Source organism: Phaseolus vulgaris, chromosome 9 (assembly GCF_000499845.2).
Source record: "Phaseolus vulgaris cultivar G19833 chromosome 9, P. vulgaris v2.0, whole genome shotgun sequence".
NCBI lineage: Eukaryota > Viridiplantae > Streptophyta > Magnoliopsida > Fabales > Fabaceae > Phaseolus > Phaseolus vulgaris.
In genome coordinates, this window is record NC_023751.2 from 23159335 (window position 1) to 23185471 (window position 26137).

General features: G+C 34.6%; 1 protein-coding gene across 2 annotated transcripts; it reads left to right on the plus strand.

The window, feature by feature from the left end:
* The first annotated feature begins 1860 nt into the window (after nt 1–1860).
* Nucleotides 1861–18911, plus strand: LOC137820834 (2-oxoisovalerate dehydrogenase subunit alpha 2, mitochondrial-like). 2 transcript variants are annotated; one of them, XM_068625103.1, is made up of 9 exons: nt 1861–2211; nt 6653–6790; nt 6883–7065; nt 7251–7408; nt 7533–7632; nt 7940–8051; nt 8165–8304; nt 8407–8592; nt 18681–18911. In XM_068625103.1, exons 1-9 carry the CDS (start codon nt 1972–1974, stop codon nt 18846–18848), a joined length of 1425 nt encoding a protein of 474 aa, XP_068481204.1. In that variant the 5' UTR covers nt 1861–1971; the 3' UTR covers nt 18849–18911. The 2 variants fall into 2 exon arrangements, with proteins under 2 accessions (XP_068481204.1, XP_068481205.1); XM_068625104.1 differs by lacking the exon at nt 1861–2211 and adding an exon at nt 4185–5122.
* The last annotated feature ends 7226 nt before the right edge of the window (nt 18912–26137 follow it).

The following is a 26137-nucleotide window of genomic DNA, read 5'->3' on the forward strand; positions in this document are numbered from 1 at the left end:
GATTTTCGATTGCTGAATGCCATGATCGATGAGGCATTTATGGGTAATCGCATTGACGGTAGTTGGACGACCCAGGATTACACAAACATCGTTAAATCCCTACATTAGAGTGGATTGGTAGGGATTACAAAAAATCATGTGAAGAACAGGCAGAAAAGCCTTAAGAGCAAATGGCATGAGATCCATGATCTATTTAGAGGACTGAGTGGTTTCACTTGGAATCAAAGCTCGAAATTTTTTTAGCCTGAGGATGAAATGTGGAATGTGTTGATAAAGGTAACGTATTCAACCTTTTGTTGACTTATCGTATACATTAACCATTAATTATGAATATCAATGCATTTCTTTTCATTAATGAACAAGCAAAACCCACAACCGCAAAGTGGCGCGTTAAACCCATGAGGCACTACTACTTGATGGAAAACTTATGGGGGCTTGATCGTGCTAGAGGCCACGGTGGGAGAACAACACTACAATCATCAACTCGAACTCAGTTTCATCATTTTAATGTAGATCTTAACGATCACAATATGGAGTACATCCCGGAGGAGCCAGATATATGCGACGCAATGTGAAACTCCTCGCTCAACTGGCCCTAATGTCGATTCTTATAGTCCTGGCCCTAATCTGACACCTCAGTCATCCCAACCATCAGGTGGTACTTCTTCTTCTAGGGGATCAAAAAGAAAAGCCCTCATGGTGGATGCCATTGATATTAAATTGGAAAGACTTAATACAAGGTTTGAAGGATTAATTGATATCCTTGGGAAGGGTAGCGATCAGTCAGATGGTTGTGTCATATTGCTGAGCGACAAACCATTTCATCTAAGGTTGTCGCTTTGTCATCACAGCGAGTGACTAATGCTATAGAAGAAAATCTGTAACATAACAGATGTCGTGTTGTTGCTGAAGAAGAACGAAACTCCATATTTCGTGAACACATGCGCACACTTTGTCGTACATCGACTTTCCAGTACTTTGAATCTAATTTATGGGAAATGTTAGTGAAGATGAACATGCAGGATGAAGATATGTTGGATAAGTGTTACAACTTTCTATGTAGTCATCCTAATGCGGTGAAATAACTCTTTGACCTGCCTCTTAAGCGATAAATGAGAAAGCTTGTGAAGATAATGACTACAAATCCCTAAATTATATAAAAATTTGATTGTCTTTTATTACGCATGTGATTTCTTTTTCAAATTTGTAATCTTAACTATGACACTATGCACATTTATAATATTTATTATACATTAACTTTATCCATAAATTTTACTTTAAATTATAATTTATTAAATTATAATTTATTTTATAAATATTTTTTCTTTATCAAATTGTAACACTAATAGAGTATCGAAAATAATATGTTCCAATATAATAATTTTTTTTAATTATATAAAATTATAATTAAAAAATAAATAAATCATAATTACAATTTTTTTTTCTAAATAAAATTTGTGAAAATTTATTAATTGCGTGATGCAATTGAGTTAACGAGGATAAGACTGAATCAGCAGTCAGCACCCACGCAACATTGATGTACACAGCCGTCAACCTAATTTATAGAATAAGCAATTTATTATTATTATTATTAGTTATTCATTATTAATTTACTATATTAGCGATATTGCTTTCACGTTAGGCTGACGTGGCAGTCCATAAATAAATAGTGCTGTAAAAGTATCAATAAAACCATACCTACATAATAAGATAATATTTCAAAAATTTTAAATGATATTTAAAAATAAAATAATACATATTTCATACAACTCTAGGAAGAATAAGTATAAATTAAAATTAATTTAAGAAATTCTGAAATAAAAAATTGTTTTAACACCAATTTTAGACTAAATTCAACATGTGACCTAACTTGGCCTCGAAAGGCACTAATGCAGTTACCAAAATCAAATGATAACTGTTTATAAATCATAGAAAGATTCATTTGCTGAGTCTCGTAACGACGTTTTGTATATGCGTTTCGCGTTTCACACGATGAGGAAGTTTGTCACCATCTTCTCCCTTTTCAAATCTAAGAACTTCTCCGTTTCGCTAATTCCAAATTCTCCACGCTGTTCCAATCAACTCCACCCTAATTTCAGAAACCTCACGCAGATTTGCGATTTATCACTCTCACCTCTCTCTTCGCATCGATTTGTCTCCACTACCGCGGAGAATCCTTCCACATTGAATAGGAATGTTCATCAGGACCAGGTACTTTTTCCTTCATCTCCTGCTTTTTCACTTTTCCACCATTCCATGGCTTTTTGTTGCATTTTCTGATTCGATTTCTCTTTCTGCGCTACCTTACTATTTTTATGGAATATAAGAAAACAAAACAATTAGGAGTTCAACAAGAGCTTATTAAACTAAAAAATAATTAAGTTAACTGATGTGTGCGTTATTTGATAATTAATTAGTATTTGATAGATGAAATAACTATTTTTTATGTAGAAAAATTATAATTTCGTCCATCAAATTTGTAACTTCATGGCTATTTTGAAAAAAAAAACATAATTACTCATAAAAATAATAAATAATATATATATATTTAAAATTATATCATTTTAATATAATAAAACTGGGAATACACATTAAAGGAATATTCTCACTAGTGTTAATGATAAAATGATTATACGGAAATTAATAATAAGAGGTAATTATTTTTATTTAAAGATTAAATAAAAAAATTCGTTTTCCTTATTTACATTTTCAGAATCAAAATGACTATATATTTATTTTTTCTTTTAGCTTTTAGTTTGGTCCATAAATTTTATTTAAAAGTTTTTCTAATCCGGATTTGGATCTTGGCTGGGTCCAATATCCAAAAATAAAATAAAAAAAATGTATTATTTTTGTCTCTACGTAAATGTGAAAACACTCTAATTATATTCCGATTATATAATTAAAAATTTATTTTAAATTTTGTAATTTAAAATTAAAAAAATATTATAAATTATATAATTCATAATATATTTGTGAGTTTAAAAATATATTTTAAATTATTTACTCTAAAACGTATTTTAAATTATATAATTCAAAATATATATGGTTGAAAAGGTATTTATGAGATTTGTATAATTTAAAATACATTTATGAATTATATAATTTAGAAATACAATTCATCTTATCTTATAAAAAATCTAGAAATGTATCTTAAAGAATATATTTTTGAATTACAATGTCTGAAATGTATTTCTATATCAAAACTTATTTTTTACATTATGTAATTTTTTTATAATCAAAAGATCTAAAGTATATAAAATTTAGATTTTTTTAACATTTCTTCGAAATGTAAAAAGAAAACATGGTTTGCAAAAATGGGTTTCGAATACGAAGTATTATTGTCTATGTTGGTTTGCTAATTTGATTGTTCGATTTCATTTAACTACTACTGTTTGTTGGGTTTGGTTGGATGAAAAAAAGTGGAAAATTAAATCAAGGAAGGAAGTGTATCGTTTTGATAATTTTTCGTGCAAATGTAAGAGGAAAGGAGTGGAATGTGCGAATAACAAAACATAAACATACGTTGTGCTTTTTTTTTGTTTGTCACAATTCATACTAAAACAATTCTAATATAGTTGAGATCTATTTTTTATCTTTTCAATTTTTTTAAAATTTAATAAATGAATAAAATAATAATAATATATAAACTATAAAAAAAGTCAAATAAAATAATATTGTAATAAAAATATTTTTTTGTCATAACTCATACTAAAAACAATTCTAATATAGTTGAGATCTATTTTTTTTATCTTTTTTAAAAATTTAATAAATGAATAAAATAAAAATAAAAATATATAAATTAGAAAACAGTCAAATAAAATAATATTGTAAATAAAAATATTTTCTTTCATTAAAACTATCTCCATTTCCACTCATCCTTTCTCTTTCTTTCTTTTCTCTCTAACAAACGAAGTGAAAACTATTTAATGAACTCTATGCATAATTAAAACTTGGATGATACGAACGACGACTATGATGCAATTTTTCAATATGGATTTTTATTCATAATAGGAAATTTAGATGGTGTACACCCTAAGTGGAATTTGCCAAATTGCCAAACAGAATTCAAATTTTGTTGTTTAGCTAATTCTCTCTTAGGAAAACAGTTTTTGTTGTAAGCCAAAACTATATATAGGTTCTTTGTTTTGTTTTTTTTTTAAGAATAATGAGAAGTTCTCTAGTTTCCTGTATCCTCTACAATCAGTTTCTTGAAGAATTGAGAGTGAGTGTTTATGGAGTAAGCCATACTAATTTTTAAGAGGAAGGATGGTGACCACCAAGGATTTAGAAATCCGTATGTAATCATTGGACTACATTCCAAGATGCGCAAGAAGCCACTAAAGAGATCTTTGGAGTCGATGCAGCATATGCTTCAAGAATTTAGTTTCTTCAATCACAGCTTTGAATGGAGGCAATGCCATTTTGAATAATGTTGATTTCTGTTTCATCTGATATGAGTCCTTCGGTTCTTGAACGTGCACATATACAATTTCCTATGTTTGATGGTACTAATTTCATGATTGGAGAGCAAAGGCCGAACAATTATTTGAATTGGAGTCTACCCCGGAAGCACAACGTGGGAAGTTGTTGCTGTTATCCATGGATGGAAAAGCTTTCTCTTGGCAGCGACATTACATGCATCAGCCTAGTTTCTCAAGAACAAGTCTTGGGAACAAATTTTAGAGGATGTGGCAGGTAGATTTGTTGATAGTGCTTTTGAAGATACGGTGGCTGAATAATCAAGATTGCAACAACAAGAAGAATCGGGAGAATATTTGGAAGCTTTTGATTCTCTTTGGCTCGTGTAGCAGTCTTAGTATCGATGGCCTTAAGTTTTTTTTTTGTCGGTATTAAAGACTAAATTAGAGAAATCTGTGAGAATTCACAAACCTCAGTCGCTGCAAGAAGCTGTGCATCTTGCAAGACTTCAGGGAAGACATTTTAAAAGATTTAGAAAAGAAAATGTTGCAAAGAAGTGCGGCCAGTACTGACACTCAACCAAGATCTACAAGAACATGGTCAGCTCCAATTATTTCTCTTAGGATTCCTTCTATAACCAATTTAAGTCAGAATCAGTACACACCCTCTGTGTCTACACCAGCTACTGCGGATTCTAAAGGTAAACACTTCAACCTCTATATCTCGAAAGGAAGTTAGTGACAGGATTGCTAAAGGCTTGTGTAGATTCTGTGGTGAGAAGTGGGATAAAAATCATAGGATGAAATGTAAAATTTGGGGAAACTCAATGCTATCTTCTCTACTCAAAAGTTTCTTATTCCTTTGATAGAGGGTTTTTTGGATGAACTACATGAGGCATGTTATTTTACCAAACTGATGAGGATATCCATAAATCTGCCTTTTGAACCCACCGTGGGCATATAGATATCCCCATTCTCAAAAAGAAGAAATTGAGAGACAGGTGCAACACTTATTGTCGACATGATTTATAAGAGAAATCACTAGTTCTTATGCTTTTCCTTTGGTGTTGGTGAGAAGAAAGATGGTTCGTGGCGGTGTTGTATAGATTTCAGAAAAATTATAAGTCAAAATTATATATAAGTTCTTTGTTCTATTTTTTTGGAGAATAATAAGTTCTCTAGTTTTCTGTACACTCTACAATTTCTTAAAGATTGAGAGTGAGTGTATAGGGAATAAGTCATACCAATTTTTGAAACATAACATTTTTTTATTCATAGTGTCAGGATGGTATGTATGAGCCTTAATGACCCTTAATCTAGATGAATTCTTTGTACCAAGATATCAAACGGGGTTTGGATAACTTCGATCCTTGAAGGAAACTCGGTATGAACTCTTCATTCGTGATGCAAAAGTTGAATGGTACGCTTAAAGAATTTTTTATTGGTAATGTAAAATCGGGATGGTATGCCCCAAAATAAAACTGTTGAAAGAATTCTTTATTTGTAGTGTAAATTCAGAATGGTGTAACCTAAAATGGCCCTTTACCGATTGCTAGATGAATGTTTTGTTCAATGATTCTAAATCGAGATGGGGATACCTTGAGTATGAACTCTTTATTCATGATCTAAAACGTGGACGGTAAGCTTGACCCTTCGTGGCTCTAAATGGAAAATTTCTTTATTCATAATGTAAAATTGATATTGTATGTGTCTACATACCTTCAGTTGACCTGCAGTGTGAACACTAATCATATCGGAAAGATGTTGGGATGGTATGTCATATAGCCTTGATGATCCTGAATATAACTGCAATTTGAATTTGAGCTAGATTCTCTAAATTCCCCTGAATTCTGTATTAATAAAGTAATTCAGGAGGACTAAATTTGTTCCTTGGTGACCCTAACTTCCCGTGGTATGACTTGATTCATAATCTAAAATTGTGATGATAGTATATGGATTGAGAGTTCATGATCCAAAATGCAATAGAACCATGAATTTTTTATTCAGAATGTTAAATTCTGATGCTGTCTAAAGGAGCGAATATTTATGAAAAATGAAGAGTTGGAATAATTTCAGTTTGGATACTATATGAATTATTAAATACCACTATATCATCAATGTAAATTTATTTGTTTTTCCTCCTATAATTAGAAAGCAATACATTCTTGAATTGTAGGAAGCGTCATACTGAGCTATGTATATGAACGTTTGCATCTAACTGGATATTGCAGGGCATTGATTTTCCTGGAGGAACAGTAGAACTCATCCCTGAAATGAAGTTTATATCAGAATCAGTTAAAGAGAGAATACCCTGCTACCGTGTCCTTGATGATAATGGGCAGGCGATCATGGGTCATAATTTTGTGCAGGTTTTCACATCTTCGACCTACCATTTCACAATTTTTGCTTGTCCAGAGGGAAAGTATATGGAAATGAAACTGATGGATATCAATAATATTAGGTCAGCGAGGAAGTTGCTGTTAAGATGTACACTGACATGGTTACTCTCCGATCTATGGATACTATCTTCTATGAAGCACAAAGACAAGGTAGAATATCGTTTTATGTGACGGCAATAGGAGAGGAGGCTATTAATGTTGCTTCAGCTGCTGCTCTTTCCATGGACGATGTTGTTTTCCCTCAGGTTTCAAATGCATGACACAAAGAAATTAGTGTTTTTAAACTTTTGAATTTATATTCAGAAACCTATAAAATGATTTTCGTAGTTATAAAATTTCCTCGTAGTTTATCATATGTTTTGCTTCTTTGGTTTGTTTGATTAAGGTTGGAAAATGATTTAACAAAAATAACAAATTTGGTTGCATGCAGTATAGGGAAGCGGGAGTCTTGTTATGGCGTGGTTTTACTCTGCAAGAATTTGCAAACCAGTTATTTTCCAATAAATATGATAATGGGAAAGGAAGGCAGATGCCAGCTCATTATGGTTCCAACAAACATAATTACTTTACAATAGCATCAACTATTGCGTGAGTATTAAAAGCTTTGATATACAAGGCTTTGATGTTTATTTCTCTATATATTTATCCATCTATGCCTCTTTGCATCATGAATATGAAAATTACAGAATGAAAAATTTACCTTGGTCTATAGTACACAAATTCCCCATGCTGTTGGAGCTGCTTATTCCTTAAAGATGGATAAGAAGGATGCATGCGCTGTAACTTACTTTGGTGATGGTGGATCTAGTGAGGTAACTTTACCATAATAGAAGATCCATTTCTCCCTTTATCGAAAAATAAATTTTGTTGGAAATTAAATCAACCAAACATAGATCTAGAACATAAACTCTAGGCAATATATTATCACTTTAGGATACAGTTTTTTCGTACTCAAATACCTATTTCTAGTTTTGGAATGTGCGTATTTTATTTTATTTTCCAGTTATCTCATTCATGTAAATGGATGCAGTGCAATGCTTTTTGTTTTCATTAGCAAATGATCTTTAGTAACTTGAGAACATTTCTCTTGTCATATTCTTACGCATTGTTTAATGACAGGGAGATTTCCATGCTGCTTTAAATTTTGCAGCGGTTACAGAGGCCCCAGTTATTTTTATATGCCGGAACAATGGATGGGCTATTAGTACCCCCATTTCAGATCAGTTTCGAAGTAATTTTCTTTTCTCTCTATGGAAATTTCTTCCATTTGGTCAGGTTTAGCGTTGTCTTGCAGTATCTATAGGCGTATTGTGTACCAGGTTATGTGTTTATTGTTATGCATAGGTGATGGTGTAGTCGTGAAAGGACAATCATATGGAGTCCGTAGCATCCGCGTAGATGGCAATGATGCCCTGGCCATCTACAGTGCTGTTCAAACTGCTCGTCAAATGGCAATTACTGAAGAGAGACCAATTCTAATAGAAGTAAAGTGACAATTTGGGCTTGGTTAAAAGAAATTTGGTAGTGTGGTCCAATATCAAAGCATTTTAATGGCAGACCAATGTTTTATTTGATTCTTTTTTCAGGCTCTTACGTACAGAGTGGGACACCATAGCACATCAGATGACTCCACCAAGTATCGTCCCGCAAATGAGATTGAATGGTGGAGAGTGGCACGTGATCCTGTGGCTAGATTTAGAAAGTGGCTAGAAAATAATGGTTGGTGGAATGATCGGGCAGAGTCAGAGCTTATAAACAATTTGAGACAGCAGGTTATAGACATAATGTTGATACTAGAATCCATACTAATACATCACAGTGTCTAACAAATTCATCTTACTCTAATTGCTAGTCCTATTATGTTGAAGTAGTTTCCAGTAATAATCTCCCTTTTCCCTCTGGACCACACAACTCACTGTTCTCACTTTAGTGTTCACTCACACACACAAAGGTATGCTCTCACAACACAGTTGTTGGTAGGATAGAAGTAAAACTGTTATTCTTTCATTCAAAGCACCTTAGAATGACTTATAAACCCCCTTTCTGTTACAAAACTAACTACTAACTCTATTTTAAAAGAGTTATATAACCCCTTTCTGTTACAAAACTAACTACTAACTCTGTTTTAAAAGAGTTATATAACAAATGTCCCCTCCATGAACAAGGACTTGACCACAAGGCCCGACCCCTACACCCATTTAAAGTCTGGAAATTTTTGTTGCATTTTATAGAGGTTTCTCCTAACTGCATCTTCTGGATTTGTCTCAGTCCATTGCACCAAAACTTCAGTTACAAATTTATTGTTTTGTTTCTTCATTCTACGAGCTAGAATAGCCAATGGTTGTGGAATGAAATGACCATCACTGTCAGCAAAAGGTAAAGTTGTAGATACTGGTTTATTTCCATGCGATGGTTTGAGTAAGGAAACATGCAAAAGATTATGAATCTTAGAGTCAGTAGGTAATTCCAGTTTATAAGCCACATTGCCAATCCTTTCTAAAACCTTGTAGGGACCATAATATCGGGCAACTAACTTGTGGAAATAGAGGAAGGATAGCCATAAAGAGCTTTAAATGGAGTCAACTGTATAGCTGTATGAAATTTGGTGTTGTACCACAATTTCGCAAGAGGTAAGTACTCAGTCCACTTGGAAGGAGTGTCCTAGGAAACACATCGAAGATAAGCCTCAATGGATTTGTTTACAGCCTCTGTTTGACCATTTATCTGTGGATGAAAAGTCGTTGAGCGCAGCAGCTTGACACCATTCTTGTGCATCAACTCAATCCAAAAATGACTCATGAACATCCGATATAATGTCCTGTGGCCAGCCATGAAGCTTGATAATATTGTCCATGAAAAGGGATGCCACCTTAGCCTCCAAAAGGATGTGCAAGTGGCAAAAAATGAGCATACTTAGTTAAACAGTCTATAACAACAAAAATCACAGTCATAAAACAAGATTTAGGGAGACCAACAATAAATTCCATGGATATAGATTTCCAAGGTCTATCAGGAATAGATAATGGTTGTAATATACCCACAGGAAATTGAAGTAAAGGCTTACATTTTTTACATAGATGACAATGCTGGACCCATTTTTTTACCTCCTTCTGCATACCCTTCCAATAGAAGTGATCTTTAATCCTTCTATAAGTCATCTCATATCTTGAATGGCCTCCAATCGCTGAATCATGAAAGTGTTGGAGAATCTGTTGACGCAATTCTGCATTGTCTCCCACCACTAACTTACCTTTTCTCCTCCATAAATCATTCTCAAAAGTATAATGTTTATGGGGATTTTTAGTCAAGCGAATACTATCAATAACATTTTGAAATTTTGATCTACTGGCCAAGAATCCTTAACTCTCTGAATTAATTCAGAAGTTATTACAAACATTGAAGCTAACTTACCTTAGGTAGGGTTTCGTGACAGCACATCAACTACTACATTGTTTTACCTTTTTTGTATTCAATGTGGAAATCCAAACCCATGAGCTTGTCCAAACCCCAATTCTGTAACATTGTTGTAGGGGGTTGCTCCAGCAAATACTTCAAAGCCTTTTGATCTGTTTTTATTACCACGTATTGATCTAAAAATAATGCTGCCACTTTTTTACTGCAAATAGAATAGCAAAAAATTCTTTCTCATATGCAGATAACAATTGATATTTAGGTCTCATTGCCTTACTTAAGTGTGCAATAGGGTGATTAGATTGCATGAGCACCGTTCCAATCCCTATTCTTGAAGCATAAGTTTCAATAGTAAAAGATTGCAAAAAATTTGGTAATATTAAAACTGGAGCAGTGGTTATTGCCTTTTTTTAACCTGTGGAACCCCACACATAAGGAATATCTTTTTGCAGTAAAGCTGTCAAAGGTGTTGCAATCTTACCATACCCCTGAATAAAACGTCTATAGTAGCCAGACAGTCCCAAGAATCCACGCAACTCCTTTAAATTGGTAGGTTGTGACCATTCTTGAACAACCAATATTTTTTCTAGATCAGGTTGGACTCCTTGCATAGAAATTTGATGTCCCAAATAATTTACCTGTGTCTTTCCAAAGCTACATTTCTTTTTATTCTAAAATAAATTATGATTGCGTAATAAGGTCAACGTTATGTCAATGCACCTAATATGGTCTACCCAAGTCTTAGTATAGATTAATATATCATCAAAGAAAACCAATATGAATTTCCTTAAATAAGAATCATTCATAAGATTTTGAAATGTAGCAGGGGCATTGCTAAGACCAAAAGGCAAAACTACCCACTCATACAGCCCACTATGAGTCCTAAAAGTTGTTTTATAAATATCCGATGGATGCATTCTAACCTGATTATATCCACTTCTTAGGTCTAATTTTGAAAAATAAGTAGGCCCATACAATTCATCCAAAAGATCCTCAATCAAGGGTATATGAATTTTTTTTTAATAGTCATAGCTTTCAACTTTCTGAAATCAGTGCAACAACGCCAATCTTTTTAACCAAAACCAAGGGAGAAGCATAACAACTAGAACTCTCTCTAATAAATCCAGTTGATAACAATTGTTTTATGTCTTTTAATTTCATTTTTCTGGTTGTGAGGATACCTATAAGGTTTCAAAGAAACAGGAACATCACTATTTAAAATGATTCTATGGTCATACCTTTTAGGTGGTGGAAGTTGGGTAGGTTCTTGAAAAACATCTTCAAATTGAGTTAATAATTCATCCAGTTGTTGTTGTTGTGCACTCGAAATGCATAAACTGAGAATGGGATGCAATATGAAAAGTAGTTGCACCTTGTATGGCTAATAACATAGGTTGACCCTCTGCAAGCTTAACTTTATTGGAAATTTGAATATTATTATTTTGTTGTTTTTCTCCTACTAAAGTCACCCCTTATCTCCCTTATGGTTGAAAGACATAGTTAGTTGTGCACAATTCCATACAAGCTCTCCTAATGTTTGAAACCATTGCATGCCCAAAATAACTCTAAAATTAGTACTAGATAAATACCAAAAAGTCAGTCTGAAAACTCTGATTATGAAACTACTAGTCAATCCCCAAACACTGTTTAGTGATTATTAAAGGAAAAGAATGAATAGAGCAAATCCCTTGTGTATATTGAACACATAGGGTTATGTTTATATAGGAAAAGAAACATATGGGCTAAGCCCATTACATAAATATGAGATATTTAACAATATCTATAATATCTCATAATATCACATAATATCTAATTATATCTAATAATATCTAATAATATCTAACACTCCCCCTCAAGCTGGTGCATATAGATCATATGTGCCCAGCTTGTTACAAATGAAATCAATCCTAGGCCCTCGTAAGGGTTTAGTAAAAATATCTGCTAATTGATTATTTGAATTAACAAACTCAGTCTTGATATCTCCCGATATAATCTTTTCTCGAATGAAATGACAATCAATATCAACATGTTTTGTCCTTTCATGAAAAACTGGATTTGAGCTAATATGAAGAGCAGTCTGATTATCACATATAAGTGTCATTTGAGTAACCTCTCCAAATTGCAATTCTTTAAGTAACTGTTTAAGCCAAATAAGCTCACAAGTAGCCGAGGCCATAACTCTATATTCTGTTTCTGCACTAAATCTTGCCACAACACTTTGTTTCTTGCTCTTCCAAGAGATCAAGTTATCACCAATGGAGACACAATAACCAGAAGTTGATCTTCTATCAAATGGAGATCCTGCCCAATCAGCATCTGAATAACAAACGATTTTAGTATGGTTATTATGACCATATAACAAACCTTTTCCAAGAGAGCCTTTAATGTACTTCACTATACGAATGAATGCATTCCAATGATCTTCACATGGAGAATTAAGAAATTGACTCACTACACTGACTGCAAAGGAAATATCAAGACGAGTAACAGTGAGATAGTTCAATTTTCCAACTAATCTCCTGTACTTCTCAGGATCTGAAAGAGGCTCCCCCTAATTGGGTAAAAGCTTGAAATTGAGATCCATGGGAGTATCAACAGATTTTGAATTCATCAACCCAATTTCCTCCAAAATATCTAATGCATATTTTCTTTGAGAGATAACAATACCAGTATTGGATTGTGCTACCTCAATCCCCAAGAAATATCTAAGTTTGCCAAGATCTTTTGTCTGAAAGTGTTGACAAAGGTGTTGTTTTACTTGTGAGATGCCATGGTGATCACTGCCTGTAAGAAAAATGTCATCAACATATACTACGAGATAGATACACCCAACACTCGAGTGACGATAAAAAACTAAATGATCTCCTTCACTGCGAGTCATACCAAATTGTTGAACAACATTGCTAAATTTTCCAAACAAGCCCTAGATGACTGTTTGAGGCCATATAAGGATTTGCGAAGACGACATACCAATCCAGAAGACTCCCCCTGAGCAACAAAACTGGGAGGTTGCTCCATATAAATTTCTTCCTGCAAATCCCCATTAAGAAAAGCATTTTTGACATCCAGTTGATAAAGAGGCCATTGTTGAAGAGCATCCATAGCTATGAATAAGCGAACAAAGACCATCTTTGCTACTGGAGAAAAAATATCACCATAGTCTAAACCAAAAATTTGGGTATAACCCTTAGCCACAAGACGAGCTTTGAGACGATCAATAGTACCATCAGGACAAACTTTGATAGCAAAAATCCACCTGCAACCAACAACAGATTTCCTAGATGGTAAAGGAACAAGTTCCCAAGTTCCATTATTCTGAAGCTCATTCATTTCATCAAGCATGGCCTGATGCCAACCAAGATGAGCTAAGGCATCACCTACAGATTTTGGAATGGATACAGAAGAAATAGACGAAAGGCAGGTATAAAAGGGTTGAGTTAGTCTATGGTAACTCAAAGCAGTATAATGTGGAGAGGGATTACGAGTAGAACGTATACCTTTACGGATAGCAATAGGCAGATCAGGTTCAACAGTCGGAGGGGGATGAGGTGTTGGCACCAGAATAGAGTCTGCTGATGGACGATGAGACGTTTGACGACGACTATACACCTGAAGAGTTGGTGGCGGTGGTGAATCGTTAGGTGCACTAGGCACAACAAGAGGAATATTAACTTGATTAGATGAAAAAATTGAAAGAGAAGGACAAGACTTAAAGTAAAGGGAAGATTCACTGAAGGTGACATCTGCTGAAATAAAATTACGGTTTAAAGACGGTGAGAAACATTTATATCCTTTTTGTGATCTAGTGAACCCTAAAAAGACACATTTGTGTGACTTAGGAGATAATTTATTAAGACCAGGATTAAAATTATGAACAAAACATGTGGACCCAAAAACTTTGGGAGGTAAAGAGTGGAGAGGGTCATGTGGAAATAAAATAGAATGAGGAATTTTGTTATCTAAAACTGAAGATGGCATGCGATTAATGAGATAACATGCACAAAGAACAGCATCACCCCAAAAACGCTGAGAAACATCACCATGGATTAAAATAGTACGAGTTGTTTCAATAAGATGTCTATTCTTACGCTCAGCTACCCCATTTTGTTGAGGTGTATAAGCACATGAAGTTTGATGAAGAATACCATGAGAAGCCATAAATTTTTTAAAAGAATGAGAAAGATACTCACGTCCATTATCACTGCGCAAAGTTCGGATGGAAATTCCAAATTGATTTTTAATTTCATTGTAAAATATTTGAAATATAGAAAACAACTCAGAACGGTTTTTCAATAAAAATACCCAAGTACATCTTGAATAATCATCAATAAAAGTAACAAAATACTGAAATCCTAAATTAGACTTAATACGACTTGGTCCCCAAATGTCAGAGTGAACTAAGGCAAAAGGAGATGAAGCACGTTGTGAGACACTACTAGGAAAAGAACTACGAATGTGCTTCCCTAACTGACACGACTCACACGATAAAGTAGACATATTAGACAAACTTGGAACAAGCTATTGCATCTTGGCAAGACTAGGATGACCCAACTGAGCATGAATGAGAGATGGAGAATCCATAATCGCGCCAACATGTGCAGAGATCTGTAGTTGATAAAGTCCATAAGACTCACATCCGGTGCCAATCATCCATCCCGAACTCCTGTTCTGTAAAGTAACAAAATCTTTGGTAAAAGAAATAACACAATCAAGGGAACGGGTGAGACGACTAATGGATAATAAGTTAAATGGAGACCCAGGGACATAAAGAACATTATCAATAGATAAAGAAGAAAAAAGATTAATAGTACCAACACCATGTGATGGTACCTTATATCCATTGGCCATGGTAACCGAAGGTAAATAACCCGTAGTAGATAGCGAAGAGAAAAAAGATTTATTACCAGTAATGTGATCAGTGGCACCTGAATCTAGAACCCAAGGCCCATGGGAAGTGGAGTGAGTGAGGCTAACAAAAGATGTACCTGAATGTGCAACAGAAGCCGTGGAACTAGGGTTCTGACGATCCTCATACCATTTAAGAAATTCATTGAAAATAGCAGGCTGGCCTGGGGTATCAATTGAAGTATGGTCCATGGTAGAAGGTTGCACATGGGCAATTTGAGCAACTACAATAGATCTAGGAGGACGACCATGTAAGGCATAACATCTGTCAATTTTGTGGCCAAGTTTGCCACAATGGTCACACTTGTGACGCACTTTGCCCGGCTTGTGAGGGCGAGTACGATCATTATGTTGGGAGACTAAAGCAGAAGAGTCATCAGCATGAGACGTTATATCAGTGGTGTGTTTACCTAGATATTCTGCCATTATACCATCAAGACGTTTGGGAGCAACAATTGTGAGAAGATTTTGACACACACCATAAAGACGTTGAGTATCATTGGTGTATAATAATTTTGCTTGTTCCCAAACTTCTGAACATGTCTCATAGGTACGGAAAATTTGTTTTAAAGATGAGTGAATGGTCGATTTGATAACAATGCATAATTGAGCATCAATTTTCAGCAACAGTAGGATGAGTAAGATGATCAACATAACCTTGACTCTTAAGCCATAATTTAATATCTGATGCCCAAGTGTCATAATTGGTTCCATCCAATTTGTCAATGGAAAGATGATCATTGACGTAATTAGTATAAATAGATGAATCCGGCATAATGACTGCGGAAGAAGCCATAGCGGTAGCGGCAACGAAAGAAGCCAAGCGGCAGCGGAAAAAGCCATAGAAGATAAGGACAAATCCAGTCACCGGTTAATTGGCGGCAGCAACAAAGATGAAGGCTCCGACAGCGATTCCGGCAGCGTCTCCAGCGAAGGCTCCGACGAGATTCCACTGAGTTTCCGGTGACGAATCCGGCGAGATTCCGATGACGGTTCCGGCGACAGGTCCAACGAGATTCCAGCGACGGGTTCGACGACTCCGACGAGGTAGTGGTAGCTCCGGCGAAACAGTGGGGCGGTGGTTGGAAAATTCCAATGAATAGTGGGTTCACTAATAAAAATTGAACCCTAAACCCTAACCTTATGCTCTGATACCATATTAAAGGAAAAGAATGAATAGAGTAAATTCCTTGTGTATATTGAACACATAGGGTTATGTTTATATAGGAAAAGAAACATATGGGCTAAGCCCATTACATAAATATGAGATATCTAATAATATCTATAATATCTCATAATATCACATAATATCTAATTATATCTAACAATGATTATGAGTTGTCTATCCGAAATCACAATTACTAAAAAATCATTTATGAAAATTGTCTTTAAACCCAATGATTTCATCCACTTCTCATTAATAAAGTTGTGGGTACTACCTATGTCCATTAAATGGAATGCTCTGTTTTTTAATCATACCAGTTAGTTGTAGAGTACTCCCACCAGCCACTCCTTGAAGTGCATGTAAAGAAACATGTACTGACGATTCATGCAACAATTCTAGACTCTGTGTAATTAAATTCATCTCCGCATCTTTGTCTGAAGCATCCTTTTCCTTCATTTGATCTTGGGAAACAAAAATAACATGTAATTTGCCCCAAACCTTACATTTATTTCTATGGTTCTTATCCCATTTTTCACCACAAAATCTGCACAACCCTTTAGAGATACGATCACTTATCTCTTTTCTGGAAATTGAACCTGTAGTAATAGTCTTGCTGTCCAATCCTAAGAGTGGCTTAAAGGAACTTGGTGCAGCATGAGATTGTAATGTAGTAATAGGTGCAGATTTATGGTAAAACTGGGACTAATTCCCAGTTTTAAAATTTTTGTGTTGCTCCTCTGAACTTCCCATTGAAACCCCATGAATTTCCTTGGTCAATTCCTGCAATAGATCTTTCGGGAGACGGGCTAACTGCACTGCTTCTTGAAGAGTAGTTGGACTGTGTAAACAGACTGATTTCTCCAATCTTACCGTTAAACCTGACAAAAAAAGAAACTCAAAGTCTTTTCGTCCGAAACCATAACTCTGGCCAACAGATTGTCAAATTTTTCCAAATAATCAACTAAAGAACTTCCCTGTTTTAATCGAGTTAATTCAGCCATAGGATTATCAAAGGTACCATCATCAAATCTTTGAGCCGCATCCTTCAAGATTTGTGTCCAAGATTGATGTTGGAAATCAAAAGTCTTAATGTAGTGACTCTGCCACGCAAAAGCCTTGCCCTCCATTTAAAGCAACAGTAATCTTGCTCTTTGTTGTATTGGGTGTCCTCTAATTCGAAAAATTGCTCCACTTTGGCCTTCCAATCCCGAAAATTGGATCCATCGAATGATGGAAAAGGCAATTGGGTTCGATTAAGCACCGAGAAGAGTTCTTCACAAGTTCTTGATTTGTGAAAGAAGAAGATGGAATCTGCTGTAAACTGCTCCCAACAAACATGGAAGAAATTAAACCTTCAATAGCTTGTTGTAAACCTTGTAAAGATTTCTGGGTTGCTGCTTGGGAATCTGCCACCAGTTTCTCCAAAAAATCCACCCTTGATTCTAATTTTTTATTGGTCACCATCTCACCTAGAAAGTTGATACCACTGTTAAAGTAGTTTCCAGTAATAATCTCCCTTTTCCCTCTGGACAACACAACTCACACTGTTCTCACTTTGGTGTTCACTGACACACACAAAGGTATGCTCTCACAACACAATTATTGATAGGATTGAAGTAAAACTGTTATTCTTTCATTCAAAGCACCTTAGAAGGACTTATAAACCCCTTTCTATTACAAAACTAACTAGTAACTCTGTTTTAAAAGAGTTATATAACCCTTTTCTTTACAAAACTAACTACTAACTCTATTTTAAAAGAGTTATATAACATATTAATAGATGGAATCTTAAATAACTTTTCAATATGTGTTACTTAATTGTCCTTATCTTTAACTGTAATCATTTCCCTATCAGTGTCCTGAACATGGAGCATGATTCTTGGCTTGGTTCGGTAGACTTCTGTGTTTATTTTTACACAAGTATTTTGTTGGTGGACCTGTTTTAACAAATTTACCTTGATACCCCATGTCTGTGGTATAAGAACTCAGTTTGTTGTGGGTTGTAGTTTTGTCATCATCATAATAATGAATACTGAAACTATATTCATTGGATTTCAATATGATGATAGCTTTTAGAAATTATTCCTTGAATAATTACACATGCCAAAGGTATGGAGCATAGTGCATTTGATAAACTTAGTTCGTTGGAACTACAAAAAATTGTACCCAGGATCTTGTACTTCTATTTTCAAAATCGTGAATACTGTAGGCACCTCTTAAAAAATTTCTTCCTTGGTGACAATTCCTGGAACCAAGGGAAATATGACAACTTCGTTTATGATCACAATTGAAGTTGTATTACTGTTTTGAATTTGATTTAGGCGGCTCTCACAAACATTATTCAATTGTTGTTCTTACTAATAATTTTTCCTACTACAGCTTCTGCACACAATTCAAGTTGCAGAGAGTGTAGAGAAACCTCCACTTGCAGAAGCTTTTCGTGATGTTTATGATGTTCCTCCATCCAATCTCCGTGAGCAGGAGCAATGGCTGAAGAAGATTGTAAAAGAACAGCCCGAAGAGTATCCAGGAAATATTTCTGGGTAGACTTCAATATGCTAAAGCAAATTTCACTGCTGCTAATAATTTACATGTCCTGATTTTCCACTAGACTATTTTCAGTTTTTTTTTTTAATTTTTATATTATGCGTAAAATATTAAAATTGATTTATAAAAAATATAATTATATAAATATATAATAGGATCTTAATTAAATTATGAACCATTACAAATTAAATTTTAATAATTGATTGAATAATTTAATATTATTAATTTTTTCCATTCATCTATTTGAGATTATTAATTCATTAAATATTTACATGATTTAATTAGTTTTAATATATATATATATATATATATATATTAAAAGTAAAAATAAAAATTAGCTTACTAACATGTAGTTTACTCTTTAGCAAAAAAAAAAAAATCCAAATTACAAAATTTCCTATCCATAATTATCCAAATCCATATTAGTTTTAATCCATTTAAATGGATTTATTTCAAATCCAAATCCATATTTTTGGATTTTAAATCCAACCCATTTAATTGGATATGGATTAAATATAAGATTAGATACATTTTTGGATTATCCAAATTGCATTTTGGGTTGGATTTTGACTCGGCCGATCCAGGTTGAGCCAAGAAAATCAGGCCTAGGTTGAGCAAAGTCGGCCAAAGTCCACTTCGAGCTGAGTCGTCCTAGCCTTTCCGAAAGAGTTCTCCAAAAATGGCAAACAAATTTTGGATCTCTATCCAAAAACTATGGAATATTGTTAACATCATCCAATTTATGACAGAATGTGAAATGAGCCATCTTGCTAAACCTATTCACTACCACAAAGATGGAATCAAAACCTCTTTGTGTCCTAGGAAGCCCTAAAATGAAATCCATGTTAATGTCTTCCCATGGAGAATAAGCAAGAGACAAAAGAGTATAAAGTCCATGAGGCATTGTCTTAGATTTTGGTTTTAAACATGAGATACATCTATGACAATGTCTTTGAATTCTTTCCTCGTATGGGGTCAAAAGAATTTTTCTTTTAAAAGCTCAAGAGATTTATCAACTCCAAAATTACCCATGAGACCTCCTTCATGTGACTCTTTAACAAATTGTTTTCTATGTGTTCCTTGAGGTATACAAATTTTATGTGAGTTGATTTTAATGTTGCACATTTTATGGGTTGCATCATCCAATTTATGGCTGGGTATGAAATGAGTCATCTAGCTAAACCTATCCACTACCACAAAGATGGAATCAAAATCTTTGTGTCCTAGGAAGCCCTAAAATGAAATCCATGCTAATGTCTTCCCATGGAGCATAAACAAGAGGCAAAAGAGTATAAAGTCCATGAGGCATTGTCTTAGATTTTGCTTTTAAACATGAGATGCATCTATGACAATGTCTTTGAATTCTTTTCTCATATGGGGTCAAAAGAGTTTTCCTTTTAAAAGCTCAAGAGTTTTTTCAACTCCAAAATGACCCATGAGACCTCCTTCATGTGACTCTTTAACAAAGTGTTTTCTATGTGTTCCTTGAGGTATACAAAGTTGATGTGAGTTTATTTTAAATTTGCACATTTTATGGATTGCACTTTGTTTATGATTTTTTTTAAGAAGAATATGGTGAAAAATCCAAAGAAAATTCCCATTGGATACGAACTTAACCAAGTGGTTAAGTGTGAAGGTTCACTTCTAGTGGGAAAAGAGAAAAACACAATTATATGGTGATTTAGATGATGATGGGTGGAAATGAAAAGCATATAAGGTAAAGAGAATACAATGAAAACCTAAAAGGAAAAGACACAATAGCATAAAGAATGGAAGAAAAGTGGTGTAAAGAAAAGGAAGGAAAAAAATGAAAGATGAAAGAAGCTTATGGAGATGAGATGTTGTCACGCCACTTGGAGGATGAGATACTCCAAGATGAGTGGTGTAGAGCTGCCACTTGAAGTGTAGTGCACTCAAGATAAGACCCAAGGATAATAGAAGACTCAACTCACTAAAAACTATGACAGAGTTTCTTTACTTTCAAAATTCAATGTGTCCAATACATGAGGCAAGACACTCTATTTATGAGAGAGTGTCATAGAGAACAAGATAGAGGGGTAGGGGTGTCATTTGTGAGAAACCTTCTAGAAGGTAGGTCAAAGAAACCCTAAACCTAGAAGCACTTGTCATGAAAGGTGGGTTTGGCACAAGCCCAATTTATGCTAAGTACACCCCAATTTATGCCAAGTGAACACAACTCTAGCTTATTATTCTATTTGGACCCCAAAGTGAGCCCAATTTATTTACATAAACTTGTCCTTTAAAAAGACTAGAAGAAAGAACATTTGATGCTCTAGCCTATGTTCAGTTCTTCTTCTGCTGAGGTCCTTCTGAAGTTTGGTGGGACCTTGTCTTGGATGTTGAGATGACTGATTTAATTGTGAAATGTCTGTTGTGTCCTTGGTTATTCCTTGACTAATTGGGTTGTGTCAAAAGTTTTCCTTCTTTAAATAAATACCCCTCAAAAACATAAAATCCTCCTTTATTATGTTGACAACTAGAAAAGGTGGATGCAAAATCTTGATCATTTTCATAAAGCTTAGGTATGTTTTCAAATCCAAGAATTTGGGCTCCAAGTTTAGAAAAGATGGCATGTCTCTGAGATAGAGCATTTGCCACAATATTTGTACTGCTTTTCTTGTATTTGATAACATGGAAATTGCTCTAGAAATTCCATCCATTTTACATGTCTTTTGTTCAACTTATGTTGACCGTTAAGATATTTTAAAGACTCATGATCACTATGAATGACAAATTCTTTTGAAACCAAATATTGTTCCCAAGTCTACAGGGCCTTTACAAATGCATATAGCTCTTTATCGTAGGTGGGGTAATTGAGGGTTGCACCATGTAATTTTTCATTAAAATATGCAATTGGGTGTCCACCCTGCAATAACACTACACTTATACCTACTCCTAATGCATCACACTCTAGCTCAAAAGTTTTTGAAAAGTTTTACAAAGTGAGTTGAGCTTTCAACCTTTGAAATACTTGCTCATGTTTCTCTGTCCAACAAAATGGAGTGTCTTTCTTCACTAACTCATTGAGTGGTAAAGCTAGACTTGATAAGTTGGGAACAAATCTTCTATAAAAACTTGCTAACCCACAAAAGTTCCTAACATCTCCTACATTCTGCGGTGTTGGCCATTCTTGAATGACTTTGATTTTCTCGGGGTTAACATGAACCCCATTTTTGTTGACTATAAAACCTAAAAATACCACACTATCAACACAAAAAGTGCACTTATCTACATTAGCAAACAAATTGTTATTCCTAAGAACTAACAAGACTTCACTAAGATGACTTAAATGAGACTCTAGACTCTGACTATACACTAAAATATCATCAAAGTAAACTACTACATATTTACCTATACAATCCCTAAGGACATATATGTTAGAATGTATGGCTTTAAACTAGAGGGGGGTGAATGGTTTAAAGAAGATTTTCGCAAACTTTTTAAGATAGAATGAAATTCTTTGCAAGAAACCAGATTTAGGAATTCAGTTTGCCAAGAACAAAGCTCAAAACAGAAAAGCAATAGAAAAACAATCGGTTGTTTATACCAGTATATAACAACAATTGAAATTAAAGAGTTTAAGGAAGAGAGAAATGCATGAACAGTTTATACTGGTTCACTCTTAACCCAAGAGCTACATCCAGTTTCCCAGAAACCACTGGGGAATCTACTAGGTAATCAAATCCAGATTACATACACACACCACCAAAGAAGTGACCTTGATCCCCTCAAGACACACACTTCCTTTGGCTCAGCAGATACACCACCAAGAATGTTGATCTTGACAACCTCAAGAGCACACAACCCTTCTTGGCTTTACAACACCAGAATGTACACAAATCACAGAACGAATTACACTATTACAGAATCAACTGAAATCAATACAGAGTAATCCTATTCCACTTCTCTCTTGAATAACCAAAGCTCAAAGTTCAAACTCAAATGCTTCAAAATCTCTTTGAAAAACTCAAATATGTTTTTCTTTCTTGTTGTTTGTTATAAAACATTAACAAACTATTTATAGTATTCAAATCTTGGTCAAAGAATTTAAAGCAGGAGCGTATTCAGTTATGAAATCAATTAAAGCTCTTTTAACAACCAAAATTGTTTCTGTTAAGATTCTAAACAAACAATCGGTTGAAATAGCGAATCAATCGGTTGTTTGGTTTTGGCAGCAAGTCAACCATCCAAAACAGTTTTCAAACTTTTTCAAAAACACCTAAGTATAAAACAATCGGTTCTTTCGACAAAACAACAGGTTGTTTTTCACTTAGTTTGAAAAACACTTTAATCTTAAAAGATTTGAAAACACTTAAGCTTTTGATTCAACAAAACGTGGATTACAAATATAATCTACCCTAGATCCTATTCTAAAGCACATCAGCAACAGCAAGCACCTCCAGCCTTTCATCAAACAAAAAGGATTTGGATTCTTCAAAGCTTGAACACGTTTGATTCAACAATATAAGCCTCATGAAAGTGCTAGGTGCGTTAGTGAGACCAAAAGGCATCACTAACCACTCATATAGTCCAAACGTTGTCTTAAAAGCAGTTTTTCACTCATCACCCTCTTTGATTCTAATTTGGTGATAACCAATTTTGAGATCAATCTCGTAAAATATTGTTGACCCATGGAATTCATCAAGCATATCATCAAGTCTAGGAATTGGATGCCTATATTTGATGGTGATATTGTTGATGGCTCTACAATCACAACACATTCTCTACTTGCCATCTTTCTTAGGCACCAACAAAACAGGTATAACACAAGGACTTAGGCTTTTATGGACCCAGCCCTTCTCCAACAATTCTTGAACATGGTATTCTACCTCCTTAGTCTCTTCCGAATTATTTTTGTATATTGTTCTATTTGGTAGACTAGCTGCAGGCACTAGGAGGTAGAACACTGGGTTTTGAAAGTGTGGCATTACATCAAATTATTCAAATAGAAGAATTTTTTTAACATCATTTTTTTGCAAATTTTATTCTATCTGAATGACCTTGTGGGAAGGAGCACTCTTCTCCCAAGCCTCAGCATTGTCCCTAAGGACTATCCTTTGATTTTCAATATTTTTTCTTCTCATTTTATCTTTTTATTTTCATTTGTACTTGGTCTTCAACCACTTGTGTAGGTATTAAAGGATAAAGTACACACTTTTTAACTTTATGGGTAAAAGTGATCTTGTCGGTAAGACCATTATGGATGATTTTCTTATCAAATTGTCATGGCCTTCCCAACAAGATATGTCAAGCTTCCATGGGTACTACATCACATAAAACATTGTCTTTGTAGTTCTCACAGAAAGACTAACTTTTACCTATTATAGTTAAGTTCCCATCTTCATTCAGCCATTGTAACTTATAGGGTTTGGGTGGGGTATAACTTGCATATCAAGTTTTTCAACCAACATAATGCTACAAAAATTGTAACAAGAGCCACTATCCATAATGAGAGAACAAGTATTTTCTAAAATTTTACATTTTGTATGAAAGATGTTCTCTCTTTGTGTTTCAAGCTTCACACTAGTTTGATTGTTGAAGGTTATTTTATTAATCAATAATCTCCCCTCACAAGGATATGCCCCTCACTCTTTTCTTTCTCCTCCTCCTCACTAAACTCATCATCTTGGCTACTATACTCATCTTTTCCCCGTAGGATCATGGTTCTCCTATTGAGACATTGAGATGCTATGTAGCCTCTACCAAGACATTTAAAACATTGGATATCTCTAGTGCGAAATGTGAGGTTTGCATATCTTTTTCTCTCTCTCTCTCTCTATGTTTTTGGGAGTTTCTAACTTAGATATATCTTTAGAAAAACTTTCATCCCTCTCTTTCTTATACTCCTTCTTGGGATAAGAGCTAGAGTAAGAACTTTCCTTGCGACTTGACCCTTTTCTCAAATTTTGTTTCTCAACTTTTATGCAAAGTTGGATCAAGTCATTCAAGTCCCTGTAAGGCAAAAGTTATACTTTGTCTCTTATCTCAAGACTAAGTCCACTTAGAAACCTAGAGATGGTAGTGGTTTCTTCCTCCCTAATAGAGGCTCTCATCATGTAAAACTCCATTTTCTTCCTATACTCCTCTACACTCATATTCTTTTGTTGCAGTCTTTGGAGCTTGTCCATCAACTCCCTATTGTAGTATGAAGGAATATGACGGCATCTCAAGGCTCCCTTAATATCATTCCAATAGGCAAGAGGAGGGTCCTTGTGGAGACGTCTCTCTCTCTTTAGGGCAGTCCACCAATACATAACATTTGATTGAAAGCTTAAGGTGGCTAGGTGATGGAACCCTGAGAGATAGAGCAACCAATGAGCTAACCCAACCTTCTAGTAGGATGACCATGAGCATGACACAGGACTCAGGGCTAGGTCAAGATCAATCCATAGCCAGTGCTTCAGAGGCTATTATTTTAGAGAATTACCAAGAGCAGAGCCCACATAATTGGAGTTGAGCACCAACTATTTTCTTTATTTTTAATTTCATTAAAGTAGGGTGTATTTAGTATAATTTGGGTTTGTGTCAAACCCACCTTCTCTCCATGTGCCTCCTAGGTTAGCACTCATTAACCTACCTTCTAGAAGCTTCCTAAAAGGTGCAAAATTTTACCTAGGAATTAGACCTAGCCGCCCCCTACCCCCTCTCCCTCTCTTGTTTTCCAAGGCATTCTCTCCTATAAATAAAGTGTCTTGCCTCTTGTATTGACACATTGGAATGAACATAATAAGAAAACTATGCTTGAGTGAGTGTTTCTCCTAAATTTTAGGTCTTATCTTGTGAGAGCATACTCCAAGTGGCGACTCTTCACCACTCATCTTGGAATTCTCCATGCTTCCAAGTGGCGTGATCATCCACCATCTTCCATAAGCTTTTCTCATCTTTCTCTTTTGCTTTCTTCCTTTACGCTCTTCCATTGCTCCTTTTCACTTGTATTCTTTATCTTCTCTTCTTTTAGTATTCGATCATCATTTTGTTATTTACTATCTTATTTTTGTTTCCATTTCTCCATGATCATCTTCACCTGTATATTTTTTTTCTCTCTAGAAGAGAACCTTCACACTTACTTAACCACTAAGTTCATGTCCAGTGACAATCTTCTTTGGGTTCTCACCATATTCTGCTAATCCAAAAGGCATAAACAAAAGTGAAACATCTAAAATGTGTCAATCTAAAATCAACTCACATCATGTGGTATTCAGAGCATGGTTATCTTTTACTTAATTTTTGTTTTAGTTGATTTTCTGCTTTAAAATTCTAGCACATTT

Excerpts from the sequence above, each read along its gene's own strand:
- LOC137820834 (XM_068625103.1), top strand. The coding sequence starts at position 1,972 with ATGCGTTTCGCGTTTCACACGATGAGGAAGTTTGTCACCATCTTCTCC. Across the intron at positions 7,066-7,250 it reads ACGATGTTGTTTTCCCTCAG|TATAGGGAAGCGGGAGTCTT; the intron begins GTTTCAAATGCA and ends GGTTGCATGCAG. Across the intron at positions 8,593-18,680 it reads TAAACAATTTGAGACAGCAG|CTTCTGCACACAATTCAAGT; the intron begins GTTATAGACATA and ends TTCCTACTACAG.